Source organism: Poromitra crassiceps (genome assembly GCF_964638095.1).
Source record: "Poromitra crassiceps genome assembly, chromosome: 5".
Lineage (NCBI taxonomy): Eukaryota > Metazoa > Chordata > Actinopteri > Beryciformes > Melamphaidae > Poromitra > Poromitra crassiceps.
The window spans coordinates 50466888-50484912 of NC_139642.1; the positions used below are offsets into that span (position 1 = coordinate 50466888).

Below are 18025 nucleotides of genomic sequence, written 5' to 3' on the forward strand. Positions count from 1 at the left end.
AAGTGTCTCATTATTAAGCACTTATTTTTTTTATTATATACACAGACTGGAATAAACTGATGTGGGCAATTGAACAAGAGAGAGTATTACATATAAACACATCTTTCATCAACAAACTCACAGGTGGACGAGAGGGGGAAGTAGTACATCTTTCACTAAATCCAAATCATAAAAAAAGAATCATACAAAAATTCAACAACAGTAACATGTGAAACCACTTATGCCTTCATGACAAGACACGGTTAAAATTAGAGTATGGCAGGTAGTATCACAGACCTTCAACTCCAAAGATTGGGAATTAATAGAAGTGACTGTCCAGGTTTCTCATTTACAAAGCCAATTAATTTTGTCCGAGTATGCGATACTAAGAGAATCGAAAATCATACTGATCTCATATTTAACAGGTCATACAGTGGACACGAAACATTAAAATTCTGGAATGAACATGTTAGTTTCACACTAATACAAATATGTAAGATATACTGTATGTACACACGCCATACAAAGCAAACTTCACAGTACTGCCTTATGTAAAATATACTTTCCTTTTCCACCGAAAACATTTCCATTCCCATTGGATACTGTAGGACTCCTTATCATCTATGAGCATTTGGGTGCATTCATGTTTTAAGTGTTTTAAGTGTTGATTAAAGTGTGACCAACACGCACCATTTATTTTAGAGTTGCACATAATCACCTCGATGTTTTGAGATGCAATCAAACTGATTACAACCTACAGATCTTAGCCATCTAAAACACCATAACCCAGTGTTGAGCAGAAGCAGCTGGGTCGTCCCACACAGCACAGGTTGGCATAACACACTGTCAAATGAGCTCTCATCACAAGTACCCTCCACTGAATTACCAACTTACCGCGGTGAGTCAATTGCTGTAAAGGGCTTTCTAGCTGTTTACTTGTACCTTGAACCCAGGTATAAAATGCACTGGAGCCATGACAAGTCCAGCAGTCTGGCAAGATCTTTGTTTGCATGGTTTTCATGCAATCGGGTTGGAGGTTGGCTGTGAAGCTATTGTGCTCTACTACACATATGGATCATTATAGGCAGTTGCTCTCAAATACATGGTGCTTGTTAGCGACAGTAGTGCCATTAAATGAAGGGTTGAGGGTTATGAGAAGTGTGGAGGCAGAAGGGGGAGGGGAGAGGGTGGTGCCAGAGTGGTGGATCTCTCTCGGAGTCGGGACTCACTAAAAACACGGTACTTCACCCGAACGGGCGTGGCTTTGCCGGTCTCAGCCCGTGCTCTGGGTTTAAGGCAGAGGAAGTGGCTGGGTTGAGGCATGGGTCACGGAGGTTATGGTTAGAGCAAGCTTACCATTATGGCTGTCGTTAAAGCAGGGTTCCCACACCTCCTTCAACATCAAATTCAAGGACTTTCAAGGCCCCAATTCCTTAAATTGAAGGACCCAACACGAGATAGTTTAAGACGTGGGTCAAGGTGAATTACCGTTACAACCTTGAGAATTTTTATAATGAAAATTGGCAGAAACTCACAGACAATTAAAAAGAGAGGCTTGAATGTGTGAACACTTCTCGACTGTGCTGCGAGTGCAAATGACGGAAATCCACCGACTGCAACGCTTGTTCGAAAATAGTTTGCTTGTCGAGAGCTGACGGAGGTGGCCCGCTCGTAATTCTCTATGCAGGAAAAACCCTCAATTCAAGCACTTTCAATGACGCCATGTCTATTTTCAAAAACTTTGAATGCCTTGATTTTTATTTTTAAAATTCAAACTTTCAAGGACCCGTGGGAACTCTGTAAAAGTCGTGTGACCCGATGCGATCCGACGAGAACGCACATCAGGCACACAACACTGTGACGCAGGACTTAAGGCATGAAATACCGTGTTTTTAGGGAGTCCCGATCTCTCTCTCTGTTTCCACCACGATGCCCAGTAATGACTGCAAAAGCTGGCTACTTAATGTGAAATTACTGCTGCAGCTGCTGGCTTTGGTAAAAGTGAATAGTTTTTAAAGTTGATTGTAGTAACTGTGGTTGGACTGTAGTTAATAAAGGATCTGAAATGCCAGGGGCCATACGTAGCTGCAACATATTGAAATACACAGCCTTTGGGCAAGTTATTCAGTGAAGATCCAGTTCCAGAATATTGGAAATTGCACAGCATTTAGATTGCTATAACAAACAGATTACTTGAACTCTACATGATATATCCATAATGTAAACAATATTGTGTATTTCTATTTCTGAAGATCCCCCCATCCAAGTTCTGTAAGGGGTGGAGCCTGCTCCAGAGAGGCAGGGAAATGAGAGGGGCGGGTTAGTTTAGGAGCCGGGGGAGGGAATTAGTTCCAGTGGGCGTGGTCATCTGGTCCCTACTCAAGCGACTGGAGCATGAGGAGCTGCTTGAGGACCTTGGTCTGACTGGTCTCCCTGATCTCTCCTGCCAGGAACATCTCATCCACCACTGTGTACACCTGAAGTGGAGAGACAGGTTAGCTTAGACAGGTTAGAGGTCAGAGATGGTTGAACAATGTGAAAACCAGAAAACAGATGGGAATGCACCAATAAGGTCCATTAAACACTAAAATAGAGAATATTAAAATTGAATCCCAATACATGTAACATTGATGGAACTAGAAGCAAACTGACTATTTTCCTTACACATTAGGGATGGGCAATATATCGATAATATTGTATCAATATCGTGATGTGAGACTAGATATCGTCTTAGATTTGGGATATTCTAAGTGTTGTCTTTTCCTGGCTTTTAAGGCTGCATTGCAGTAAAGTCCATTAAAGTGATGTCATTTTCTGAACTTACCAGACTGTTCTAGCTTTTCTATTATTTGCCTTTACCCACTTAGTCATTATATCCACATTTACTGATGTTGATCAAAAATCTCATTGGGTAAATATTTTGTGACAGCACTTATAGTCATCCCTACAATATCGTCGCAATATCGATATCGAGGTATTTGGTCAAAAGTATTGTGGTGTTTGATTTTGTCCAAATCGCCCAGCCCTACTGCACATATTAAAAAACTGTAAATACTCATCAGCTAACCACTGGTCATCATTGCTCAGCACCCACTGTATGTCATCAAAGCATAGAAATGACAAACTGATGGGTTTCGTGTTGCTAAGAGTAGCTACTGTACATCATTATGATGAACACAATGGCAGAACAGCCGTGCTGCTTTACACGTGTGCAAAGATCCATAAACACATGCACATTATGAGACTATTCTCACACTCTGTCAACGTACACAAGTGAGGTGCGTGACTCAGCTCATAAGAGTGTAGGCCTACAGTATGAGCAGCACTAGGATCAGTTGTTGTGAAGGAGAGGTCGTGCTGAAATTAGAGGTTTCCCGTGTGTTACCGATATTTTCCGATTATCAACCAGCGAGGTGACACACAAACGTGGGTGGTGCTTCGTTAAAAGTTCAGCGCGCGTGGGTGGATGTTCACAAACACCTTAGGTCAGGATGGCCTTCAGAAGTGTTAATTGCGTGGCATTTCTTTCAGAGGAAGATATATTCCCCAGCCCCGCCAAAATGATGTAGATGGATCTAATTGAATTATTGCTGTACTTTATTACATATAATTACATACCCGTTGCCATGGCACCACTTTAAGCAGAAGACAGTGCTTTGCTCCTCTGTCGCTGCTGTCTAATCAGGGTGTTTATTTGTGTTTAGAAATGTGCTATCTCTGCTGACTGTGGGGGGAAAAAGAAGCTCTCGATGTGCTTACCTTGTAGAAGTTGAACACAAGGTCCAATTCGCACACGTTGTGAAAATACTCATTCAGCACCTAGAGAGAAAAGAGTAATAGGGGTGAAATTGAAGGGTTTAATTCCATCAGATAGCAGTCGGCAGATAACAGAATAGAGAATAGAAGACTTTTGAGAGTGGATAAAGATAGTACTGTGTTGCTTAATGTGGTGCATTAGTGCAGAAATCCATTGACATTGGTAACAGAACCCACTTAACAAGCATGTAATAGTTTAAGGCAAATTTCCACTACAGGGACATTCATTTAAAAAAAGCTTCAAATTAAAATTAATGTAGTTCTCTTCTGGTCTTGTTCCCTCAGAGATAAATGTTCAGCGTGTGGTATACTAATTATTGACCCCTGGTCAAGAATATGTTAAGCCTTGCCATGGAGGACAAGCTGCTGTGGAGGTCAACTTCAGATTGGCCAACCAAACAGTCGACCACATGGGTACGACGACGAGTTAAAAAGAATAATCACAGTAAATATTTGATCATGCTTATTTGTTTGAATTTGTTGATGCATGCAATCACAGGCTTTAAAATGACGAGTTAAGACTGTACAGAGCATTTCAGAATGCACGTGCATGCATTCCTTCATAGTCAAACATTACATTGCCCAGAATGACCTCCACTCCTGAGTAGGGATGTTCATCAATTATCGAAAATCGAAAATCGATCGTTAAGGATTGGAATCGATCCTGTGGCATTTGGATCGATTTTTTAATTATAAAAAAAAAAAAAAAAAAATTGACTAGGTTTGGGTGGAATTCGTTCCTCCTCGCCCCACTCCATTGCACAGCCGACTAACGTGAGGTGGAGCTTCATATAGTCTCTAGTTTTCTGGCTGGGCACGGGCCTTTGTGCCAACAAAACTGTTTTAAACATGGGAAATTCACACCGGCATGCGCCGGGGACAGCAGTGTTGGAGAGGAGACACATTGAAATAAAGAGTTCATTGAGGAGAACACGTTGTCTTTCGTATTTTCTGCCATAGGCATTCATTTTGTAAAAAAAAAAAAAAAAAAAAAAAAAAAATTGAAAATTTTCTAAGTATTAATAAAATCGATGATCGATAATTGATCGTTAATATTCACCGATTATCGATTTTGGAAAATTTTCAAAATGAACATCCCTACTCCTGAGTCCTGAGGGCTACGGAGAGAAAATGGCTTGTTTGTCTCCGCCAAAGTCCCACTTCAAGCTCTCATCATTTCAGTTTGTGCATTCTAAAGGCAGCCTTTAGAATGAAATTGCGATGCGAATTTTTTGACCCACCTGTCAATCACAGCAACAGATGTGTACACGTTGGACGCAAATTCGACCGTGGTCCGAAAAAATAAACACCACAATAACGCTCAGCGAAACTTTGCTGTTGGTATGCACGGTTGCATTGACTGATATAGGCTCGAGAAATATTATTGACGTGCGAATTAATCGCACGAAAATAACACTCCCGGTGTGTAAGAACCCCAAGTCATAAAGAGCCACTTGAGCTGCCTATGTCCTGCCTTAACCACCATGATGTATATTAAGCATCAAAAACTGCAATGTTGCATAAAACTGTGTTTTATAATGTATATATCTCTACATGCTTGTCTTCAAATAACACAAGTGGTATTAATGTGAATTTTGCATCTCAAAACATCAAGGACAGCAAGGTGGTCCAAAATCTGATCAGCTCATCTACTCTGTAGGGGAACCTGTGGTGTAAGGCTGCCTTTTACAAGGGGAAACTTTCACGCCACTTTAGTTGGTTGAAACTTGGGGGAAACTAAGTTGCAAATGATTTGCATGGTCTAAAGCCCTCTGCAACACACTTGAAACATGTCTGAAACTCAGCTGCAACAGTTTCAAAACTCTCTACTTTGTGAAACTCGTTTCATGCAAAATGCTGATGGAAAAACAATGACAGATGAAACATCTAGCTAGCTTGTTTTAGTGAAACAAACTACCGTAAATTCCGGACTATAAGACGCACCGGTCTATAAGCCGCGGGACCAAAATTGACTATTTTTTTCTTCTATAAGCCGCACCGGTCTATAAGCCGCGGGTGTTTTGATGTTTAATTACCATATGAAAGGGTTCGTGCACAGAGAGGAATGTCGGGAAAGAGATGGCTGTTTGGGGAAGCTCCCATTTATTAACATTTCAACAAAACAAAACAAAAGTCAGGTCACTAATCCCCAGACAAAATCACACAACAATAGGCTATATGTGCAGCAAACCTGTAACCAGAGAAGTCAAGTCACTAATCCTCGTCTTCCTCTTCTTCCTGCGTACTGAAACCACCAAAGTCCTCATCTTCAGTGTCGGAAACGAACAGGTTCAGGGTGGCTTCGTCAACCACTCTCCTCTCTCCTTCATTGTCACTCAAAACCAACGAACTCCTCTTCGTCACTGTCGGCATCGAACAGCCTCTGAAGCCTCTGATGGCCCTCAGCGCCAGCTGTGGCGGCGTCATCCTCTTCATCCCGCAGCAGTCCAGCGTTTTGGAACCCGTTGGTGATTGTGGATGTTTTCACACTCCTATAATATTCCGTGCTGAGACAGTTCCTCCTGCTGCACCGTCCAACGCCTCACCATTGACTCATCGATGCCCAGGTTACGCGCGGCTGCTCTGTTTCCCTCTTTTAATGCGAGATTGACTGCTTTCAACTTGAAAGCTGCGTCGTGTGAATTTCTGCGTACCTTCCCCATGGTAAGTGAGAGTGTTGCTTCTACTGCTCGTTCTCATGCTGTCGAGAACGAGCAAAGCTTTTTTTTGGTGAAAGAATCCTCCAGGGCGCTTCTTGTTAACAGTCCGAGTGAGTGGCAGGTCGAACGTCAAAGGCACTTCATCCATATTTATGATCTGCTCCGGTTCGATGGAATATTCCTTGATCTTCCTTTGTGTGAATTCGCCGAAGTTTGTGATTTTCTCCTGGTAGTCGGGGGAGGGAGTTGATGGCCGAGTGGCCGTTTGCTTACCGTAATTACCATATGTAAGTGGTCACGCACAGAGGGGATTGTCGGGAAAGAGATGGCTGTTTGAGGAAGCTCCCATTTACCGTATTACCGTAACATTTCAACAAAACAACATAACACAACACCACCGTTGTTTATTTTTACAGTGCACACAGTGTCCGCGGTGTGGTGAAAAGAGGGCAAGAGAGGAAATTAAAACAGAAGTGGATTTATAGTTAGAAAGAGTGCTAAAAAAGAGAGATTTTATTTGTATTTTTTTTTTTCTGAAAAAATCCATAGATAAGACGCACCGTTATATAAGCCGCAGGGGCCAAAAAACGGGAAAAAAGCCGCGGCTTATAGTCCGGAATTTACGGTACTGTGTTGCAAGAGACTTGATTATTTTTGAATTGCTTTGTGTAAATGTCAAGTTGCATGAAAATTATGTTTGATACAATTTGCAACCTGCGACTAGTTGCCTGAAAGTTTCACAGTGTAAAGCCAGCCTAAGTATGTATGTACAGTAAGTTGCAACGCATGTAAGTTAATGTATTGTTATTGTATTGTATTCAATGAATGTGTTGGGTTCTTCTATTCAGAAAAATCTGTCTACCTACACACACACACACACGAAAGAGATGTCGGCATGACAACATAATGTCCTGCATACCAGCTACAGTAGTGACAGGACATAATCAAATTGAAATGCCGCTGTGTGGAAGACAGGTTATGATTGGATGCAATGATCAATACAGGCCGGAGGCGTGACAGCTTTCCAGGTCACTGAGAGCCTCGTTTCTCATCAAGACGGTCCACATTCCGGCTGCTGGGACTTGGACAGCGAGCAGGAAGTGAGCCGCACTGTTACGCTGCCTCAGGCCATAATGAGCGCACACAGCCATGTTAAAACAACTGCTTTATCTCCTTGTTATTTTAAATTGTCATCCAAGAAAAATGGATGCTTTCTCACCATGAGACTTTCTTTGATTTGATGCGTTTGTATGAGAGCTGCTTGACACACACACACACACACACACACACACACACACACACACACACACACACACACACACACGAGATCTGTTCTCCACCTTCTCCTTCATGTAGGCTAGTTTAACTGAGGAAATTACGGTTATTGTGAATAACAATCATGACGCTTTTTCAATGAAAAGGACATGGACTATCACTTGTCCTTATTTGTCGGATTGTTGCGTGCCATACACTGCTGCATGGAGATCTTTTGTGTGCACAACAGTACCGGTATTCATTCTGCAAAGCTGGGTAGCTTCTTGTCGCAATATCTGCTCATTGCTAAAATGTGCACCTGGGATTATATTGAATAAAAGGTCGACCACAGTATGGAAATATATTCACTAAGGTCATAAAATGTGTTGTCCGTCTTATAGTCAGAGTTACCATTAGACCTGGTCTGTGTGACCAATGTGTTATTTTGTTGCTGAAGGCTTATTTCCAGATGATTTGCCCTAATATCTAACATTGATCTATCTAACTGTCAATAGTTACACCCCCTGAAAATAAAATTGTCAAATCTTGTCAAATAATTTCCTTTTTATTGCACTATGCCAACTTATTCCAGAGGTTTTTATGACTTGTAGTGTAAAACATTGTTATGCTAAATGCCTAAACTGTGATATTTCATGCACATTTCATTAAGTTGCGACAATTTGACAATCTGTGTACTACTGTTAACAACTTTGAATGAGATTCATAGTGTGTATGGGATGTCATACCGTTTTGCCCAGAATATGGAAAATCTCACATATTAACTCATTACCCCCCCACCCGAGTGAGTCCAAGCACTTGCTCACTTAGGGAGCCAATTAAGAGCAAATGGATTCCCAACTTTCCTCCGCTAAACTTAATTTTAAGTCCACATTTCCCACAAGAATGTAAGTTTGATATTAAGGAGTCTCTGGACAGTAGATGAGAAATTCTAAGGAAATCATTGACCGACATTCCTCCTTTGCGAAGTACCACCTTGTGTGTGTGTGTGTGTGTGTGTGTGTGTTGAAAGAAAGTTTTACCTCTACAAAGTTGTGGATACCCTCCAGGTATGCTAGGTTGTTATCTGTCACGTCCACACAGATGCAGAAGTACAGTCCAGCATAGCGTCGGTAAATGATCTTGAAGTTCCTGAACTGTAGAAACAAGAGAAGTAAAACCTCTCAATAGCATCATCCAAAATAGTATGACAATGACATTCATCTTTATTTGAGCTTAAGCTGATCCTTTTCAGTCGCTTTTTTATTTTACTACTTCCTTGAGAAAATGTCACAATAGGTGATCAGCAGCAGCAGATTTTTGCTTTGGGTGGTAAATTCCTCTAGAATATAACCCATTTATTGTTTTTTTTTCTTTCCTTTTGAAATGTGAAGTGTCTTATAATTATTATACAGGTATATCATGATTGTAAGTGGCTGATGGCTCTAATGTGTAATACACAGTAGTCATCCAACCACATGTCTGACGTTTTGGTTTCTTTGCTCAAAATGACAAACTGAAAGTCTTGAAATCTTGAAACAACCAAAGACGCTGAACCTTATCATACAGCCATGCACGCTTATAAAGCCCCAGACACACCGAGCAGACGGTCGGCCATCGGTGACCATCTGTGGCCCTAGTTTTTGTTGGCACCACAAGTCGGCCTTGTCGACAGCTTTTACGGCCGATTCAGCATGTTGAATTGGCGTCGGGCTGTCGGTGAGAGAAATCACTCTTATTGGCTGGTCAGCTGGTTAAGTGAATCAGTGCACAAGAAGAGAGGGGATGTACAAAATGTTCTCAATCTGAACATACCAATAACCAAATATTTTCATGACAACGTGGCCTTTGGGAAAGCCCCTTCAGTACTTTCTCCTTATTTTCTCGCCTTGGTCTCTTCTTTTCTTCTTCCACAAGCAAAAGACCCAGGGCTGACAACCCCAGTGCCATTTGCAACTTTTTAATCAGACATATTCTCGATTAGAAGGAGCTATATTACAAAGCCATCTAAGTGGTGTGAAAGTGGCAGACAAACACTGATTTATGTAGCATAACAATGGTTCATATCAGACTGCAGTCCTAGGTCTCATGCAGGCACAGAACGTACGTGCTACTTAACCATTGGTTGTAGTCTTTGTGGTGTATTCAAGTTAAAAAAAAATGTCTGTGACACAAGTGGCATCAGTCAGCCTTCGTTGCAGCTAGTTCTTCAATGTCGGTTTGGTGTGTCTGGGTCATAATACTCTGATTTGACTAATCTCATACCTCCACAAAGTTGGTGTGCTTTGCATCCCGGACAGTTACCACAGCATGCACTTCCTCAATCAACTTCTGCTTCTCATCGTCATCAAACTGCATGTACCACTTGGCTAGACGTGTCTTCCCTGCTCGGTTCTGGATCAGGATGAAGCGGATCTATATGACAAAAGAAGACAGGAATGGAGGGATAAGAATGCATCGGTAGTCCTAAATGGATCTGATGCACAAGAGACTATATAGCCTAACGTTAACAGATCTGATATGTTTACCTTTACCGTTATTAGTTTGTTGTTCGTTGATGTAATTAGTAGCAGCTCATTCATATTCAAAACATTTTCAAATGCAAAAACATCTTGATATATAATTGTATATAAACATAAGATAAGTGGCCTCCTTAGGCAGCTATTAGTTCAACCACACCCTTTCGTTTTTCAAAACATGCAGATAATCGCGAAATATATTTGGCATAATCAAGTTAACAACAGGCGGTCAGGCTTCATATTCGAGCTGGTTGACTACGTTATCGTAAAACACTGACTGCAAATATCTGGCCTTGGCTTGCTAAGGTTAGTTAGCTAACTAACTAGCTAACATTAGCTACAATGACAGAAGCTGCTGACTGAATGAAGACGTTACCTAGCTCACGCTAGGGAGCTAACGTTAGCGGTTATATATAGGCATTATGGGATGGTAAAAGATGTTGATCGTGAAATTGAATACATATATTTACCATTGTCTTCTCCTAAATGTGGACGTTAGAAGCCTCAGAATAAGACGTTCCTTGACAATTATGCTACGCTTGTATATAAATACATCAGTAATGTAGCTTAACTTTCGACCGCTTGTCCGCTATCTCTTCCTCGAGCTAACAGGAAGCGCAAAAGGTGCGTTGCATGATGGGGGATGGAGTTTTCTTTGCTGTACTTGGAATCAGCCTGGGACCAACAGAGCGCAATATATCACTACAAGAACCAGTATCCCTCCTGTCCTTCTCTCGTTGAGGCGTGCTTTGGGTCACATGAGAAGACAGACTGTCGTGTAGCAGCAATAACGGGATTTGCCGATGATTAAGTTTCTCAATGGAAAGTAAACCAAAGTAAAGACAGGGATGATTAACTTTCCTCTGACATGACTCAATCAAACTCACTCAGGCCTATTTGTATTAGCTCAAATATCAACAAGGTATGCTCATACTTGGAGCTTGGAGAGAAACAAACTGTATTGCCAGTTGACTTGAAAATACATAATTTACATTGGTACAAAGTTTTGACAGTTGATGCAAACAGGACTATTGGAACAGACTGTGTTATTACAACCTCTGAAGCATTATTTGGACAATACTGCACTGCTTAAATTTCAATAAACACTGGAAAAATGGGGGTCCTCTAAAACGTTTGAATGGTTGTGTGTGTGTGTGTGTGTGTGTGTGTGTGTGTGTGTGTGTGTGTGTGTGTGTGTGTGTGTGTGTGTGTGATAATACTGTGTGTGTGTGTGTGTGTGTGTGTGTGTGTGTGTGTGTGTGTGTGTGTGTGTGTGTGTGTGTGTGTGTGTGTGTGTGTGTGTGTGTGTGTGTGTGTTGTGGTTGGGAGGTGCGTGGTGGTGGGTCACTAAACATTTGAGCCAGGAAAAATTTATTGCATCTTTGAGAATAGGGGAGGCGGAAAAACACTCCTATTTCACCAGCCCATGAAGAAGAAGTAGCAAACTCGATTGTCAGTCTTCCTGAGGTTACATCACTGTTGTTTTCCGCGGAGTCAGTGCTCAGAGTTTGTTTACTGGTCTGGTTGGGTAGCCACTGCACCGCAGAACATTGCCCAGACAGCTTGGACAGCTTACTTCTCTGGACTGGCCGTTTGGGGAGTCAGAGGGGGGATGGGGGGGACTGTGTCAGGGATTGCACAACTGCGAGTGGGAGGAATGTGCTTGCCCTTGGGAACCCAGAAATATTTCAGCTGCAGTCAGACACAGAGAGGGTTGAGGTGGGATAGAGGAACAAGAACGTTACAGGGGGAAACCAACCAGTGAGCTCAATGACGCCAGCTCTGTTTTATTGTTTTTGACCCAGTTCCAAGGTCAAGAAAGAAAGAAACAAACAAAAAAGCAGGGCCAGGAAAAATGCAGATCTTTAGATAAGAATAAAATGGTATAGCCTAAGTATAGCCTCATGTATCACATTTTCATAGTTAAGTGAACAAAATAGCTGTGGTAGGATGTCACAGGCCCTATAGCCATAATGAGAGAGCATTGAGAGGGACGTAAAACAGGCAGATTATGAAACGGAAACTTTGACCCCTGCTAATCTTGCTCTGTGTGATTGGGGTCACGCAAATATTGCTGAGAACACACTGACTAATGTGATTGGACAGAAGCTGGTGGACTTATTCAAACTGAGGGCGCTGCACCTTGAACCCTGCCTCTGTGTATTTAATAGATGGTCACTTTTCAAACTTTCAAAGCACACACAGACAGTGTAACTTCTATACTAACAAAAACATGTTGGGTTAGGTAAGAGGGATTCTGTGACTTTGTTTGCAAATGTATAGCTATTTTTGATGTGTGCTTTTGGCTGCTGTTGTTGTTGTTGTTGTTGTTGTCTCACAAGAGGCATGTGAGAGTGAATATTGTGGGTGCTTTTTTACCTTGACTGTCACTTTAAAGACATGCCTGTGTGTGAGCATATCTGTGGTGTTTTCAGGGTGCAGGGTTTCACTTTTCGATCTCTCCTAAATGATCAAATATCAAACCATAACAAATCCAATCAATTAGGCTTTACAGGCCTATGAGCCATTTGTTTTCATGGCATTACATAGAGGTTAGATGACCAAACTGAGATTGTATGTTTAAGGAAGTTCAAGGAAAGGTGTGTGTGTGTGTGTGTGTGTGTGTGTGTGTGTGTGTGTGTGTGTGTGTGTGTGTGTGTGAGAGAGAGAGAGAGAGAGAGAGAGAGAGATGAAATCCTTGAGAAAGTCCTGATGCAAGACATCTGTTACTTTGTACTCTTACAATATAGACAGCTTTATTGTACAATATCCTTGACATTTCTCCTATATGTTGAATACATTTCATTGTCTGTCTGAGAGAAGCCTGACATTCTTGCGAGAGGAACTATGTGTTCTTTGTGTTCATAAGTCTGTGCATGAGACAAATAATTAACCTTTGCAATGATTTATTTTATTTATTTTAGATATGATCTGTTGCCAGGTGTCAATGTGTCATACAATTTATTTCCCCAGGTGAACACACCACAAATGCTACTCGTGATGTCATCATGAAACATGGCCGCAAAAAGAAATAAAATAACAATCGTGACAACATGAACTCATTCCTCTTTCCAAGTTCTGAAATAGGAAATAATTGAATATACAGAATGAACTAGAATAGAATAGAATATGTTGACAGATGGGCTATGTCTCAGGGATCTGATGCAGATGTTTTAGTTCTTTATATAGGTGTTAATCATCATTAACAATAACTTTGAGGAGTATTAAGTGTAAACTCACCTAAACTTTGATGTAGGCTATTATACATTTACTCTCTTTTTTATTTGCAGAATAGTTAGGCTATTCACCTTTTTCAACACCTTTTGACATAAATCATTATCATGTAAATGAGTGTACGTCTTCGAAAGTAGGCTAACTATCAAACTATAAATGTAAATATCTATTTGGTTATTATGCTGATCCCCGACTGGAGTTCCTATACACCCCTTTTTATTTGCCACTACATCACAGCTTAAAGCGAGAACAGTCAGCGTGGCTAAGCAATCATATTCATAAATTGTGTGTGTGTGTGTGTGTCTGTGCGCGCGCGCGCGCAACCACTGGGCGAGACTAGTCTCTCTCTCTCTCTCTCTCTCTCTCTCTCTCCCTCTCTCGCTCTCTGAATAGGAGGGGAGATGCTGGATTCGGGAGACGGTCCGCCATTATCGGGAAGCTGAAAAAAAACAACCCCACTTTATACACACCGTCACACATTTTAGACTGTAAGGGGCTTAACAGCAGAGGTGAAAATACAACGCGTGGCCGTAGCATTGATTTCCACGGACAGCGGCGGCGCGCTGCTAAATAAAAGAAGGCAGAGCTCGTGGGGTCGCTCGCGCAGCCCCATGGACTCTTTATTTTTGACACAACAAAGGAAATAATAATGGTCAAAACAACGTGGTGAAGGCAAGAGGAGAAACACGCCGAAACAGCGCTCTCAGTCCAACGCCTCCCCTTCTCCCCCATGCGAGACGTTTCCAGACGCGGACGAAAGAAAGGAGTTCAACAGCATTTTTTCCTCGGGAGAAATGTGTTGTTTTTGAGCCAGAGAGAGAGAGAGAGAGAGAAGGAGCTAAACATGCATAAGCGTTTGTGAAAACTTCAAACTGTTCAAAATGAAGCCGTACGGGAGCGAACAATAGACAGACTGACTGTTTAGTACAGCGCAAATGAATGTATGTGAGTAGCCTACTAGGAGGAAGTATTTTTCGTCTCTTTTTTAAAGTCTTTCACCGGCTGTGAATCGCAGAGGAACCACGGAGAGAAAGAAAGGAGTGGACGCGAGGTGGAGAGAGAGAGAGAGGCAGGAATGCTATGGTATGTATAGACTACTACCCTAGAATATAGCCTACTAGCTAGTCCTTTACCCCACTTACCACATCATGTGAGTGGACAATTTACAGCTAAACAACAGTCTTTGAAAGGTTTATTTACCCCTTTCACTTTTCCCAGCAGCGTCGCAGCCTGAGCTCATGTTAAGTGCTGTGTGAATAACACGAAACTGGGAGTCAACCCCCCGAGGGCTTGTAGCTATGTGGTTTGAAGCCATTATTTCTACTAATGATGATTATTATAATGTTGATGCATGGACTTAATACATCGAGGCTGTTTTAGTGTCGCTCATAGTGGGCCTATGTGTGTTTTTAAATGGGAAGTTTAGACAGGAGGAGGAGGGGAGGGGAGGGGGGGGGGGGCATAAAAATGGATGTCGTTCAAACATAAAAAAAAAAAAAAAAAAAATGTTTGCTGCAACAAAACCTGGAATTCATTGGTCTTCTCGGGCCTGGGGAATTTCCCCTATTTGCCTTGAATGGGCAATAAGGAAATTTTTTAAATTGTAGAGGGAATGGTAAAATAGGACGTTTGTGTTTGAGCAGCCTGTCAAAGTGTAAGCTTGCTTGTAAATGCCTATTTTGCTTATTTCTTACATGGTCGAAATGAACAGAGCGGTGATTTAGAAAGGAGGTTTTGTCCACTTAAACGGTGTAATATAGACTGATTGGGTTATTATCGGTTTGTTTAGCATGTGGGTAGCCACAGTCCTGGGGCCTTATCTGCTGTTTTAGGTCAGGGACACGGGGCATAACCAGAGCTGTGAAACATATGTCTGAAGAAAGTCTCTTACAAATCAACATTTTTCTCCGTGGCTGTTAAATATCCCAATTGGTTTCACAAATAACCTCATCAAAGTTGTATTTTAGAGGGCATCCTGGTGGCCCAGTTTGCTAATGTCCATTCCCTGCTGCTGGCAACTCTCCACTCAATTCCTAGTTTCACTCCACTGTAGGCTGCATGTCAGAGAAATAATGAGATCATTGAAGACTAGACGGCTTGCATATGCGTCTAGAGATATCTTTCCAGCAGTGAATAGCTTCAGGTGGAATATTTAAACGGGCCCTGCTGGTTGCTGCCAACACATCTGCCCCTTGTTACCTTGTTGGAAGATGCAGCAACAGTTAGACATTGATTGAAAAGGATATAGCCTCATATTAGATAACACTTATGGCCACTAATGTATTTTTTGTAGCAGGAGAAGTCACCACTGTGTAACTGTGTAGGCTACAGCACACTGCCACTGCATAGGCCTAGTGGTCACTGCCAGCCACTCCCTTTCTTGCAGAACGCATCCACTGGACTTCACTACTTGGCTGTTTTCATGGCAGCAAAGGTCTTACTGGTGATGATTGGATTATTGATTCAAGAGTGATTGTGAAAGATTTCAGAGACTGAGATAAGTGAATAAATGCCTGTGAAGCTCTGTGATATGGCTTTAACACAGAGGAATGCAGCAGGGCATTTGGTCTCTGGACTCCTCTGTCACAGAGAGAGAGAGCCACACAGACATGTCTGTCTGACAGACAGACATGTCTGTCTGACAGACAGACAGGCTGACATGTCTGACAGACGGGCAGACGGACAGAGAGAGATTGTTAGAAATGGGAACATTTCAGAAAAGGAAGTACGTGTCTTTTGATAATGGATGGATACATGGTGGATTTCACTTCCTCCTAAAGCAATGCTGCCGTTGGAGTGCTTTTTGATGACTTTCTGTCTCTTTCATCTCTGTCTCAGCTTTATTGGAAATACCATGCTTACGTACGCACGCACGCACGCACGCACACAAGTTGCTTGGTAAGACAGCCAGTCTCTGCTCTCAGGTAAATGCATTAGCAGCTGTCAGCACTTCTGTTCTCTGCCTGATTGGCCCCTTTGCAGTGCAGTCACACCTCTGCAGGAAGCCTCTTCTTCCCCTAATAGCTGTGCCATTTGCCCAGGCAGCAGGCGAGCAGTGTACCCACTCACCCCTGCCTGTCTCTGGGCTGCATGTCGTGCTGCTAGTCCATGGACTACAACATGTTTCTGGCTAGACGAGTCCATGGACTACAACATGTTTATGGCTAGACGAGTCCACGGACTAACATGTTTATGGCTTGACAAGTCCATGGACTACAACAAGTTTCTGGCTAGACGAGTCCATGGACTACAACATGTTTATGGCTAGACGAGTCCACGGACTAACATGTTTATGGCTTGACAAGTCCATGGACTACAACAAGTTTCTGGCTAGACCAGTCCATGGACTACAACATTTTTCTGGCTAGACGAGTCCATGGACTACAACATGTTTCTGGCTAGACAAGTCCATGGACTACAACATGTTTCTATATTTAAGTGTTTTTATTTGCAAGGTAGAGTACAGTACACATTGGTTGTAATCAGACAATCACAATCTCCAATGAAACAACAAGTAACTCAGAATGTACGGTCTCCCTCTATTTTCTTTTTCACAAATAACAAACACACAAAAAACAACAAATTCAGGCAATAAAATAACATGTTTCTGGCTTGACCAGTCCATGGACTACATGTTTCTGGCTAGACGAATCCATGGACTACAACATGTTTCTGGCTAGACGAGTCCACGGACTAGAACATGTTTCTGGCTTGACGAGTCCATGGACAACAACATGTTTCTGGCTAGATGAGTCCATGGACTACATGTTTCTGGCTAGACGAGTCCATGGACTACAACATGTTTCTGGCTAGACGAGTCCATGGACTACATGTTTCTGGCTAGACGAGTCCATGGACTACAACATGTTTCTGGCTAGATGAGTCCATGGACTACAACATGTTTCTGGCTTGACAAGTCCATGGACTACAACATGTTTGTGGCTAGACGAGTCCATGGACTACAACATGTTTGTGGCTAGACGAGTCCATGGACTACAACATGTTTGTGGCTAGTAGGGCTGGGTATCGAGTTTCGATACTTACTTGGCACCGAAATGGAAACATCGATACTAAGGGGTATCGAAGCCTCCCTTGTCAATCGATACCAATTTTCGATACCAAAACAAAACAGCGTCATTGAGCCTATAAGCATGCGACATGCTTGCACGCCGCGCTCTAATACGGCTGGTGATTGGCTGTCATGTAGAGGCATGCAGGAAACGTTACGCCCACTTTAGCCGGTGTGTTTGTTGTGACTGTGAGCCAGGCGTGCGGTGCGGATATAGTATACAAGAAGTTAGCCACTCAAGCTACTCCTATCCTGGAGTACCATATGGCGAAGATGATGAAAAGCAGGAAAAGAAACAGAAACAACACGGACTGGTCTCCACAGATAAGAGAAATAATTGAGAGGTGGGTCAGCTTACCGCAAGTTAGCGGTTATCAGATCCCTCAGTCTGACAAATCCATGCATCTGGCTGTGAGTTGTAGCTAGCAGATCGTTTAATTAATTGCCGCCGTAACGTTATGCGCAAGCGGGCATTGTGTATTTTTAGCAACTCGTTA

At 42.3% G+C, this 18025-nt stretch overlaps 2 protein-coding genes across 2 annotated transcripts in view; one reads left to right on the forward strand and one right to left on the reverse strand.

The window, feature by feature from the left end:
• Window positions 1-3: 3 nt before the first annotated feature.
• ap2s1 (adaptor related protein complex 2 subunit sigma 1) lies at window positions 4-10836 on the reverse strand. Its single transcript, XM_083637597.1, has 5 exons — window positions 10696-10836; window positions 9972-10121; window positions 8750-8863; window positions 3739-3798; window positions 4-2456 (listed from the first exon to the last, which is right to left on the reverse strand). The coding sequence occupies exons 1-5, from the start codon at window positions 10696-10698 to the stop codon at window positions 2355-2357; spliced, it is 429 nt and encodes a 142-aa protein (XP_083493723.1). The 5' UTR covers window positions 10699-10836; the 3' UTR covers window positions 4-2354.
• A 3041-nt stretch (window positions 10837-13877) lies between these two features.
• Window positions 13878-18025, forward strand: part of arhgap35a (Rho GTPase activating protein 35a) — an 88099-nt gene continuing 83951 nt past the window's right edge. Inside the window, exon 1 of the mRNA XM_083637974.1 lies at window positions 13878-14542. The gene's annotated coding sequence lies outside the window, so the exon portion shown is untranslated. The remainder of the gene's footprint in view (window positions 14543-18025) is intronic.